Below are 12,044 nucleotides of genomic sequence, written 5' to 3' on the forward strand. Positions count from 1 at the left end.
GATCAGACAAAAACAACAGTGTAAGTTATCCCATGCCTAACTTTAGGTCCAGTCTTCTGATCAGTCCACGTTTACCTTTGTTAGAAAATAAAATATGTCCTGCCCATATTTATTTAGGGTCTCATTTTTAGCAGACCCTGTTTTAGAGGATCTGGGGACATTTAGTTTCTAATTCAGGAGATTTTTTTTTTTTTTAAACCTGCACCTGTTCATTTCCTGTTGACCCAAGGATGGACCTTGCTGACTGGCCATTTGTGAGCTGGAGAGGAGGCGAGATGGCTTGAGCCCCAGGGGTGCTGAGTGGGCTTAGGGCAGCAGTGAGTGTCACTCCTTGTTCAGCTGGACACCCGCGGGCAGGTGCAGTGTGGTTGCACCCGATTGGCAGCATTCTGGAACACGTGGCCCATACCACTGTCCTCCATGTTCACTTTCTCTGGGGCCTTTATTGCAGAAAATAAAAGCTTCCTTGCAGGGGACTGCTCACCTAAGAAACAAATTCGGGAGGGTGCTACAAAGGAAGCACTTTTAAGTTTGGAAGATTAGAAAAAGTGTTTGCACAATTGACTTCAGTTTGCCATTCATTTCCCAATTTGAAGCAGCTTGTTCACAAATGTGTTGAAATTTCTTTTCCTGCATCATGTTGAGAAACTGTAGATGAATTTTTATTTTCTCCAGTTCTCGTCACCTTGCTTTCTGACAGCGGGCTGTAGGGTGGGAGCCTGGTTGTCTGTTTCCCCAGCATTCTCAGTAGGGGCTAGGACTGTCTGGCCTTCTATGAAGGCACCATTTGGCTCCCTTGGTGGGATTAATGGTGACCTAACACCCAGAATCTTAAAAGGGCAGTCGCTCTGCGCAGACCCTCCTGTCGTCTCAGCTGCTGAGACTTGAAGGAGGGCCTGTGATAGTTGTCCCCGTGTGGATGTGCTTCTTCCTGGGGCACATGGCTTCCTTCAGGTGTCTCATGAGAAGCTCCTGTTCTCGGGACACCATTGCCCAGGCTCCCTCAGGCCCTGACACAGGTTGGATCACAGACACTGTTAGCTTTATCGCCTGCAGAAATGCTTTACCTGATTTATTTGATGTTTTATCCTTCCCATATTTTGGGGGGTTTGTATTTTTAAAAATTGACTAAAGATACTGTACATTAATTTTGTTCCTTCATGTCCCTTACACAGAAACTATGCAGCCTGTTCTCGTACAGTGCCAGGTAAAAGTAAGTGCCATATTTTGTCACCATGTCTCTTGAGGCTTGGCTTCCAGGACACCTAAAAAGAATTGTGCAGTACTCAGCAGTTACTCCCAGGAGTAGCGCGAAATGGTGTTCTGTTCTCTTTTCCTCCATCAGTGTTTCTCCAGTTCATTCCGTTGGAGAGCACCTGGGAGCCGCTTTCCTCCGTGCGAACATGGAAATATCTGTAGAGTTAATAATATCACACAAAGGATCATTTTTCTAACAGAAATAATAATACTTATCTGTAGGTAATATATAATCACAACCAGCCCAGGTGCACTTCAGAAAACAAGCCGTCGGCCTGAGCCATGCTCAGAGTTCTGACACTAATACATTTGCTACGTATTCATCCATTTGGTGGCTGCTGGCACTTACTAATAGCATATAGAAGTGATTGAGGTTCCAAAAAAAATTATGATTAGTAGACCTTAAATTGTTCCTGCAATTTGGCATCAGCCATCATTCAATTTGAGTGACAGAGTACTCTATGGGAGTTCGTGGAATACCCATGGCCAAAGGAACCTGGTTTCAAAATCCCTGACCTAAATGAGTTTTGATTTTCATTTGGTGGTTTAACTAGTCTGTTTCTGTGTTTGTTTTAATACTTGAAATAGCCAGAGACTTTGAGAAATGGGCAGGATGAAGTATACATTTCTTTTTTTGTCTACAACATCAACCAGTAGAGATTCATTGGGGGAGCCCCATATATTTAAAGATCCGCAAGGAGAGGCATGTATATTCTTAGAAGTCACACAGGGGTTTGAATTTTTTCCATGTGTCCATTTGTCATTTTTCATGATGGCTGTGTCTGAGGTGATTAGATGGAAGATTTCCTTAACACTCACTACGTTAGCTTATGTTACATATCAAGATATTCGAAAAATTAGTGGCCTTAAAGACCAAACTGTTATAGTTGTGAAAGCCCCTCCAGAAACAAGACTTGAAGTGCCTGACTCAATAGAGGTAAGGAGCCGGCCTCCGGGTGCCTCTGCAGAGACCCTCTGCGGTGCCTGGAGTTGAAGGCTCGGGTTGACGGCTGCCCCTGCTGAGCTCTTGCAGTTCCTTCCCATTTATTTTGCTTAATCCTAAATTTAAAAACATTCCAACAGTTCGCTGTTTGTTCGATGTCCAAAAAGTCTATTTTTAACCTAGCGAGGCATTCACCTTGAGCAGTCGTGGGGACCTGTCTCTCTCTGTGTTCTGTTTCACAGTTCACTCTCGGTGGTGCTCATCTCTTGGAATCACTTGGGAAACTTATGTCGACTCCCCAGTGCACGGTCCCCCACCATGAACAGAGATACCATGTTTTTGAGTTTCTCCCTAACTTGGCACATTTTAAGATTTTTTTAGAAGTCACTCATAATACTTACTTACAAGAACTTAAGTCATTGGGGAAGTGGACAGACGAGCATATTTTTAAAAAGGGAGCATATTTTTTGTGATTGCTTTTGGATATTCTTTGATAATCTAGACCTAAACTCTAAGATGAAGAACTAACAAAGAGAATGTCTGGACGATCAAAAGAGACCTCTGTGTAAGTGCCAGATGGTGAATGGCTGTGGATTTGTGAGTCATGCCACCTCTGTGCTGAACTCTGCCACTGTAACATGCAAACAGCCACCAACGACTAGAACCGTCTCGATTCAGTTCCAGTAAAACTTTATTTGCAAGGCCAGTTGGGGTCGGGGTTTGGCCTCAGGCTGTAGCTTGCTGGCCCCTGCTTCAGAGTTAACAGTCATTCCTAGGGCTAGACCACCCGTGAGGACACAGAATGAACACTGAATGTGACCCTCACAGCCCACTCAGAGGAAAATTGCTAGGGCTTTCATTTCTAAAAGAGCTTCTGGGTTGAACTTCTCCCACTTCTGTTCCCAGAGCCTACAAATACATTTGGCAAGTACCCAAGGACCCATTGAGGTTTACTTGTGTCCAGAAGAGACTGAAACACACAGTCCAATGAAAGCAAACAACCAAGACCACAATGGGAATATCCCTAAACCCACTTCCAAAGGTAAAGACCCATTTTGTCTTTTGGAAACAATGTTAAAAATGAAGGTGACTAGAAGATCCTGTATTGGAACTTCTGTTGTTAGTAAGGTAATAGTTTTTAAAAGTCAGGCTGACTGTTTATAGATTAAAACAATGGCCTTGGGCACAGGGCTTCTCCCTGATGCCAGAGCCCCCCAGGGCGTTCCTCCTCAGCAGAAGCCGTTCCTCGGTGCTTTGGGGGCTGCCGAGGCGAGCAGTGAGGCCATGCCCCGCTCGGAGGACACCAGTTGTGCCCGTGAACTGTGTGCAGCGATTCTGAGGGACGTGACAATGTCAGGACAGAAGAACTCGGTTGTAGTTTGTCTTATTTCCTTCCTGTCATGGGGACAGGATAAGCATGGAAAAGAAACCTAACTTCTCCTTCCCCCTCTCTTGCTAGGACAAAAAAGCTTTTTGCATTTTCAGCTTGGGAATATGTATTTAATTTTTCCCCTCCCGTCTCCCGATATAGCAGCAAAAATAGGAGGGATTTAAGTGAATAGGTCTGATTTAATCCTGAGCAAAAATACAGCACCTGAGCTGGTAAAACAAAAGACCACCCTTCTCACCATCGAGATTCAAATGGATGTGTCCTCTTATATGTATTTTTAGCAATATCTCTAATAAGCTGGTCGTTCAAAAAGGAAGTTAAAGTCAGTGAGTTTCTGCTGGGGAGCCGACTTTGACCTCTTTGTGTTTTTTTTTTCTCAAAACAATGGTGAGGGGGCTGGGGAGATAGCTCAGTTGGTAGAGTGCCTGCCTCGCAAGCACAAGGCCCTGGGTTTGATCCCCAGTACCGCAAAAAAAAAAAAACAATGGCGAGGTACTGGAGGGGAGTCTTTGAGGCTGTTGGTTCCTGTTTTCTGGCAGTGGTGTTTTAAAAGATGAGTTAGACTAAGACACTCTTCCATGCCTGTTGGCATAAGAGGTGATCTGCACCAGAAGGCCGTCTCTGGGTGCCCAGAGGGACAGTGACCCACTCATTCTTCCAGAAAAATGAACTTGATTTTCTCCTAACTCTTTCTTTACACCAATTGTTTCCCTTTCAGACTTGGCTTCAAACAACTCAGGACATAGCGATTGCTCGGTTTCTATGGCAAACCTCTCTCCTTTGGCCTCCCCAGCCAACCTCTTACAGCAGACTGAGGACCAAATCCCTTCCCACCTGGAAGGCCCGTTTGTGAACTTGCTGCCCCCGCTGTCCCAGGAGGACTACCTGCTGAGCCTGGGTGAGGAAGAAGGCATCAGCGATCTCTTCGACGCCTACGATTTGGAGAAGCTCCCGTTGGTGGAAGACTTCATGTGTAGTTGATCACGCTTTGTGTGAACTCTCCTGATAAACCGATATTTTTTTATTATGGAACCAGAGCATCTGTCACGCAGTGTTGACCCTTCCGACCTTCTTCCTCTAAGAGAGTATCATGAAGTAAACTACAAACTTCGGAACAAAGCTGACATTTTAATGAATTTTTTTTAATTGTCTAAGCGCACAGTTGCAGGCTCCCTTGGGAACGCCCTGCCTTGTCCCAGGCTCTGAAATCTCCTGGACGAGTCAGCAAGTTAGAAAATGTGCAATCAGGTGTCTCCCACCTGTCCTCTTCCCCTTCCCCGCCCCCTCCCGGATTGGCTTGCTGTGCCTGACGGATGGGCTGTAGAACGGGTCTGGCCACCGGCCCGCTGGGAAGCAGCAATCTTCCTTAACAGCATTTCAAGCCGTGCCTTCTCTGCAGATGCATGTCTTTGGGGTCTGCTAATACGGAATGGAAGTGCAGCAGATGAAGTTATGCAAAAGTATGAGATGGATTTCTTCAGCTCTTCTTAGGAATATTTAAATTACTGTCATAATTCAGTTTAAGCTATGGACAGTGTGTCCCTCTAGGAGGCCGCGAGATCCTCCGCAGCCTCTCGGATGAAGAACCCGTTTCCAGAGTACTTGATGCAGACACGGAAGCTCCTGGAGCGCCGCCGAAGCTGCCGTGGGTTTCCTGCCTCCACGCGCCACTCCCACCCCGTCCCCAGCGTCTTCGTGAGTTTCCGGTTGATTTGTAGCAGATGCCTACTTAGGTGTTCTCTGTGGATTGTTCTAGACTCTCTTTTTCAGCTGCCATTTAAGCATTCCTGTGGCCCCCATCACCATTCAATTTAATTGTTTACTTTGAAGCAGTTTTCGCGAATCCGTGTTTCTTTGGCAGAGGGAGAGAACCTCTACTGACCAGAGCACGCCAGCCGGTGCGGCCCAGGTCCCCGCCTCTGCGGGAAGCACGTACCGGGGGCTTCCTTTCGGGAGGGCAGCTGGGGCGTGGGCCCGCGAGGCCTGGGAAGGAGGCCGCGTGGGAGCAACGGCGCAGCCCCAGGGCGCAGCAGGCGACCCTCCGTCCCTGGGCTTCCCGGCGCGCCGGGCAAGGGCTCTTAGCCACACTCAGGGAGACCGCTTCTCAGGGTGGGGTCGATGGAGAGGCCTGGGGAGAAGGGCACCTCCTGCCGCTGGTGGCCCTGGCCAGGACGCGCCCCTCTCCACGGAGCCCGCGGGGTGAAGGGCGTGGGAAGGTGGGAACGGGCGGAGGCCAGGCGCTCCCTCCACTGCTCCCTCCACTCCTCAGGAACGGTGCCACGCGCGTCCTGGAATGGCCCTCCGGGGGCAGGGCCATGGCCGTCCTGCCCCGGGAGTGTGGCGCAGTACCGCAGATCCTCCCTGGATGCCAGGGCTGCGGAAATGAGGGGCCCCGACCCAAACCTCCAAGCCAACAGCTGAATGGAAACGCTGTGTGCCCACACGGTAGGCACTCCCGCGATGCGTCCGACCGAATTGGAAATGTCCCTTAGGAAAAACTTTTCTAGAACCACAAGCACCCCGGCCAGTTTACTCCAGGTAGATGTCCCCAATATGCAAAGTGGTGGTGGGGTCGAGACAGATGACACCAGCACTTTAAACTCTGTGTGTGGGTATGCGTGGTGTGTGTTTGGGAAGAAAAACAAAGGTGCAGACTCTCTTCCTCTCTTCCTCAGCCTCCATCCCCGGCCTCCCCTCACACACACTGGACTTGGTACGACAGCCGTGTGGTCCGAGATGCAGCAGGGGTGGAGGAGGGCGGGGATCTGTGTTAAGTGCCTACTGGAAATGCACTGTGGGGATTTCCTGTGCGGGAAACCGTTGATGCCAAGCGTCCCCGTCCCGTGTCTAGCTCATCTGGTTAGCTGCCCCTGCTTCCAGCTTCGTGTAATTCTCTCCGCCAGCGGCACAGAGCTGATTTTTTCCCAAAGTCTAAAGACTGAGCTCACCTGGCTGGGTTGTCGTGTGTTTTGTGGACTTTCTCGTTGAACCTCTTCGTAATGTAATGCCATATTTATTGTTTTGAAAAATTGAAAGGAATACTAATAAGTCTTAAGAAGTTCCTTTGTGCATAAGTTTCCCAGTGATGGGGCTTCCCGTCCGCCTTCCCTAGACGTCCATGCTGTATCTGTTTGCATTGACCCTTTTCTCTTCACCTAGTATCTGGCACACAAAGTGGGTTAGTACTACAGTATTTGTGTGACTTTTAAGTACTAAGTATGCAGGTTTCCTGGTACCATTGAGTTGCTGCTACTAAAGCTCACACACGAAATGGCTAAAAGTTCCGAGTGCGAATTATGACTGCGTGAGCCTTAGAAAATAAAGTGTACAGAGGGCAACACTTGAGCTGTCAAACAGTGTTAGGCGTGTGTTTATATGTACAGAGTTGTGCATAGTGATCGCTTTATTTAAGTTGATATGTAGCCTACTCACATTTTCATGATTTAGCAATTTTGTACAAAAATAGCAATTAATTTGTAAACACTGCCAGAATATTTTCTAGCTGGTTTGTAATTTTTTAAGAGTGTTACCTTGCTTTTGTTTTTGTTGTGGTCCTCGTTTTCGGTTCTGTCCTCCGTGTGGGTCTGTAAATAGAATGGCAGTATTTAAAGCTTTAGCTTCAGGAAAGGAAGGAGGAACTCTGCGGCCCGGCAGGCCAAGCGTGGACCGGGAGCCGCGGCAGGAGCCCGCGGCCTCAGGGGAGGGCGTCTTCCCACGGTACGCGGTTTTGTAAAAAGGAAGTATTTCTCCCAAGGCTGGGAGTAGGCAAACTACTAACCAGTTTAGCTTTGTGTTGTACGCTAGTTTAAAACAGAAAATGTGTAATATAATGTAAAAAAAAAAAAAACCCACAAAAATAAAAAAACACCAAACAACAACAAAAAAAAGCTTTTATGATGGATTTTGTAAATAGATTTGTTACAGGGTGACCTGTTCTCTAGCTGTGATCTTACCACTTCAAATGGATGTAATTTGAATAAATTTTGTATGGTAAAGGATCAATAAAATGATTTTTTTTTAAGAGTTCAGACTTGTGGATGGATTCTCTTGGTATGATCTCAGGCTCCTGCACCAGTTTAACTTTTAAAGACTTTCTTTAACAAGTCAAGAAGGGTCGGCCACACGTTTCCACCCAATGCCTGGCCCTTGGTGGGGACCTGGGGTTGTGGGGCAGAGACTCGTGTGCGCGGTGGGCTCTGTTCTCCCTGCAGCAGAGCCTGCCTCGTCCCGGGGGCCTGTCCATCTGTAGAAACCACTTCCTGGCATACAAGGGGGGCTTCTGCACTGAGGAAGCTACAGCAGGTCAAGTTTAACCTCTCATAATTTTAGTTTTCAAGTCTGGGAATGACCTCCCAGGCCCTCGATTCTATATTCTTATAATAACCCCTAGGAGAGACCAGGATGTTCAACGGCTGGGTCACGTTGTTGACTCAGTTTGTTCCCCAGAGTCCCAAGGTTGAAGTTCATGCCCTGACAAAGCAAATCCCCTGCTGCGGCCTCGCTCAGCCTGGTGGCGTCCTCCAGCGCAGTCGCTCTAGACACGTGGAACCTGCACGTCTGTGGACACGTGGACTTCAACGTGAACGGCTTCTTTTTTTCACTCTGTATCTTAGATAACTACGTGTTAGTATCTTGTTCATGCTCCTCAAAGGCTGCATACCATTCCAGTGATGGAAGTTTATGTAATCATTGTCCAGGTAGTCTCCTGGTTGGAGAGACATTTTTATTGTTTCACTGTAAGAAAAAATACATAAGGTCTATGGAACGGTTAGCATATGCCAGGAACTACTTTTTTTTTAATGTGGTACATGCACATAATGAAATTTCCCATTATGATGTTCATAATGTTGTACAAGCATCACCTCCAGAACATTTCCTCACCCCAAAAGGAAACCTTGTACCCATTAAGCAGTGACTCCCTAGTCCCTGCTATTAGCAGCTCCTAGCAGCTGATAATCTACTTTCTGTCTCCCTGGGTTTGTCAATTCTGAGTTTTCCTTATAAATGGAATCAAACAATATGTGGCCTTTTGTGTCTGGCTTTGTAGCTTACTGATTTCAAGGTTCATGCGTGTTACCGTAAGCATCAATACATCATCCTTTTTCATGCCCAAATATTAATCCATTTGTTGATCCATCTTTAGCTGGTGGGCATTTGTGTTGCTTCCACCCTTAGACTAGAGGAATGCTGGGGGTATTTTAAGTGCTTTCTATGAGTGCCCTGTGCCTTTCAAAGCATGCATTATTACTATTTCATACTACATCCCTGTTATCTCTCTCCCACTCCACATAGAAGTTCAATGAGGAGAGATTTGTATACTCACTGTTGGATCCGAGTTCCTAGAACAGTGCCTGGCATGGAATAAGCATGTTATGAATATTTACATGGAATATTCCTATTTTGCAAATGAGTGGTCTATGGTTTGAAAATGATTGGGGTTGGGGGAGCTGTCCAAAGGCAAAGCACAGTGATGTAGACACAGTGGGCCCAGAGGCTTTCTCATGTGTGCTTTCCTGCTCTTCCTGGTGGTACTCCCTCTCCCCCACACCATTTTGCATTTCAGTTATAGTTCTGGGTAGAGTTCTGTTTGCCCCGTTTGAAAGCCTGATTTCCTGTCATCCTACCCAGTGGTCAGCAGGTGTTCAAGCCCATAGTCAAGCCAGTAATAAAAACTGACAACAGAAAAAGATGAAAGCAGTAGGTAGTCCTTCTTCGAAGTGGTCTACTGATGGGGGTCACGGCTGACAAATGAAAAGAACTCCATCCATCAAAGCTGTTGAAGATTTTAGGATGAATTCAAGCTGCTCACCTAGGGCTAGGTTCCTTAGCAAGATGGATGTAGCATGGGATGTGTCAGTATCTGAAGAATTCAGAACCTACTTGAGTATTGTTTAGAAATGGGCTCTACGTGGAGGTAAGTTTAGAAAGCAGTTCTCAGTAATAAAGGTAGAAAGGAAGATTCAGAAAAGCTTATTGCATTTATTCCTTCTGAGTCCATGAAGGGAAAGAGTTGTTCACTTACTCAGTTGTCCAGTCGCTCTTTGAATGAACGTGAAATGTTTACTATATGTTGGGCACTGCTCTGGGTGCAGGAGTCCAGATTTAAAAAGGCTTGTTTTTTAGTTCCTGTCAGCAAGCGGAAGTTTACATCTACTTGGGGGAGAAACAAGTTTAGCTAAGAGACGTCTTGAATAACTGACTTTTCTTCCTGAAACCTTGCCACTGGAGGGCACCACCGAGCACAGAGAGCGTGCTGCAGGGCCCCTGAGCCACCCCCAGGCACAGACCAGCACACCTGGAGGCATGTGTGGTAGCAGATCCCAGGTGGGCACGACTTAACAGGAGAAACCACTGGGTCCATTTCCTAGGATCCGGGGAGGAGGGAGCCCCAATCTAGTGCTAGACTCCAACGCTGATGTGAAGGCAGATGACAAGATTGTGAATTGCGGGTCATGCCAGCATCAGGATGTGAACAAGAAGCCCTGTGTTGACTACACAGAATTGGTCAGCGGGAGCCCTTCAGAAGTCACAGTAACAGGCAGGGCAGGAGGTCGCAGTGTCTCACAGTCTGCAAAGAACAAGCCAATCGCAGTGGCGCACGCCTCAACTCTGGTGACTGAGGCAGGGGAATCACAGGTTCAAGGCCAGCCTCTGCAAATCACAGGGCCCTGTTTCAAAATAAAAAACAAAAAGGGCTGGGTGTGCAGTGCAGAGGTAGAACCTCCAAGTACTAAAACAATAATAATAATACTACAAAGAGCAGCAAAGCAGCAAGCCTTTCGGGAACCCTTTAATCTGGATCAAATGGAAGGATTTATTGTTAAAGTGTTCTGAAGTTTGTGAAACACCAGACATTATGATTGAAGAGTGGTATCAAAAAGCTGGGAGCCCCAATTGCTTCTGCTAGGCTGCCCCAGGACTTGGGCACAGGCCCCATAGCAGAATATGTCAAGCTCTGCCTAGCCAAAGGACAGGGCCTCTCTCGTCTCCTGCACCAGCTACTGCGTCTGACCTGACATGAATCACAAGTACAGAACCACAGGAATTAAAACCCAGGGGAACAAGGTGAGCTAACAAAGCAAAGTCACAAACCAGGGTCTGGTGTCCCCCCCCGAGCTGCTGCTGTGATCATGTCTGAGTTGGAAGGCGACCTCACATCCACAGGACCTTCTTTTTTTTTTCCCCCATCAAGGAAGTGGTCCCCAGACCCCTAGTTCAACACTCTTTCTGCAGCATCTGTAAGGTCCCCTGGTTCCCTGCTCAGGTATGCTCCCTGGAACCCTGCCTGCTCCTGGCCTTGGACCTGGCAGGGGAGCCTGCTGTGTTAGCCACTCATCACTTGAGTTACTCTGAGCCTCCAGAGCCCCCTGGTCCTGTTCCCTCAGTTCTTCACCAGGTGTCCCAAGTTCACGGCAGACACAAGTCTCAACTTCTGTGCACAAGAAAATAGGAGAGATGAGAATCTTTCTGAAGAATAACTTTGGAGGACTTGGTGTGTCTTTTGTCGTCAGTGTTTGATAAAAATAGATGTGTTCTATTTAAATAGAGGAAGAATCAAATCGGCAGCAGCTTCTAAATAAGCTATTCCGTTTCCTCCTGAAAAGACGCCTCTTCCTGTAAAGACCACCTTCCGGCTTCAGAAGTCTAAGATGCTTTTTCTGTATCATCAAAGTCGGGGGTATTTGCCTGACTGCAGCCTGTTTTATACCCTCTGTCTCATTCCTAAGCATTGTAGGGGGCTTTACAGTTTACAGAGTATTTTTATGTGCCTGTCTCTTCTTTTAAAGCCATTATAACTGACGGCAACAGCTGCAGAATAACTAATCCATCTGAAAATGACAGAACAGTCCTTGGGCAGTGCTGTGATTGAAGAAAGAAAGAGAAGCATTTAGCCTTGAACCTGCCCCAGGGACCAAGGAACAAGAGAGAGGGTTGCAGATCTGTGGGAAAGATCTGAAATAATGACATCAGGGAATACAAACTAAAGCAAGCCAACACAGAGCAGGTCACAATGGGTGGGAATGGGAATAGAGTTGGGTGGAGTCATGTTGAGAAGAGGAAGGAGACCCCAGATGTTAAAAAGGGCCACAAGATAAGTTCTGTCCTTGGCAAGAAACCAAAGAATGAGTGTTTCTTTAGTTGAAGAGGAAATAGCAGCACCATTGACTCAGAGTTTGGGTGTCTGTTAGGGGAAGAGTGGGTGTCAAAGAGGGGGATGGGCATACAGGTGGAATGAAGGAAGTGGGGGGGACAAAGTATAGGAACGGTCCCCACACATGGTCCTGGGGAGAAAATAAGCCCCCAAGTGGGGGCTGAAATTATTTGGAGAAACAGAAAAAAGAACTGGGGAAAACTCTGACTTCTAGACAATATGGCAGCTAGCCGGGAACCCTCCCGTTACAAAGCCCATAGATCCAACCAAAAATGTTAATTTTTGTTTGTTGAGATTACAGG

General features: G+C 47.1%; 1 protein-coding gene across 6 annotated transcripts in view; it reads left to right on the forward strand.

The window, feature by feature from the left end:
- The window catches only part of E2f3 (E2F transcription factor 3), a 69,016-nt gene extending 61,403 nt beyond the window's left edge, over positions 1 to 7,613 (forward strand). For all 6 annotated transcript variants that reach the window (XM_047558759.1, XM_047558760.1, XM_047558764.1 and 3 more), the window contains exons 5-7: positions 2,080 to 2,194; positions 3,107 to 3,242; positions 4,309 to 7,613. In XM_047558759.1, the coding sequence (XP_047414715.1) occupies positions 2,080 to 2,194; positions 3,107 to 3,242; positions 4,309 to 4,571 (514 nt within the window). In that variant the 3' untranslated portion in view covers positions 4,572 to 7,613. The remainder of the gene's footprint in view (positions 1 to 2,079; positions 2,195 to 3,106; positions 3,243 to 4,308) is intronic.
- Positions 7,614 to 12,044: the final 4,431 nt, after the last annotated feature.

The sequence above is a fragment of the Sciurus carolinensis genome, chromosome 7 (assembly GCF_902686445.1).
Source record: "Sciurus carolinensis chromosome 7, mSciCar1.2, whole genome shotgun sequence".
NCBI lineage: Eukaryota > Metazoa > Chordata > Mammalia > Rodentia > Sciuridae > Sciurus > Sciurus carolinensis.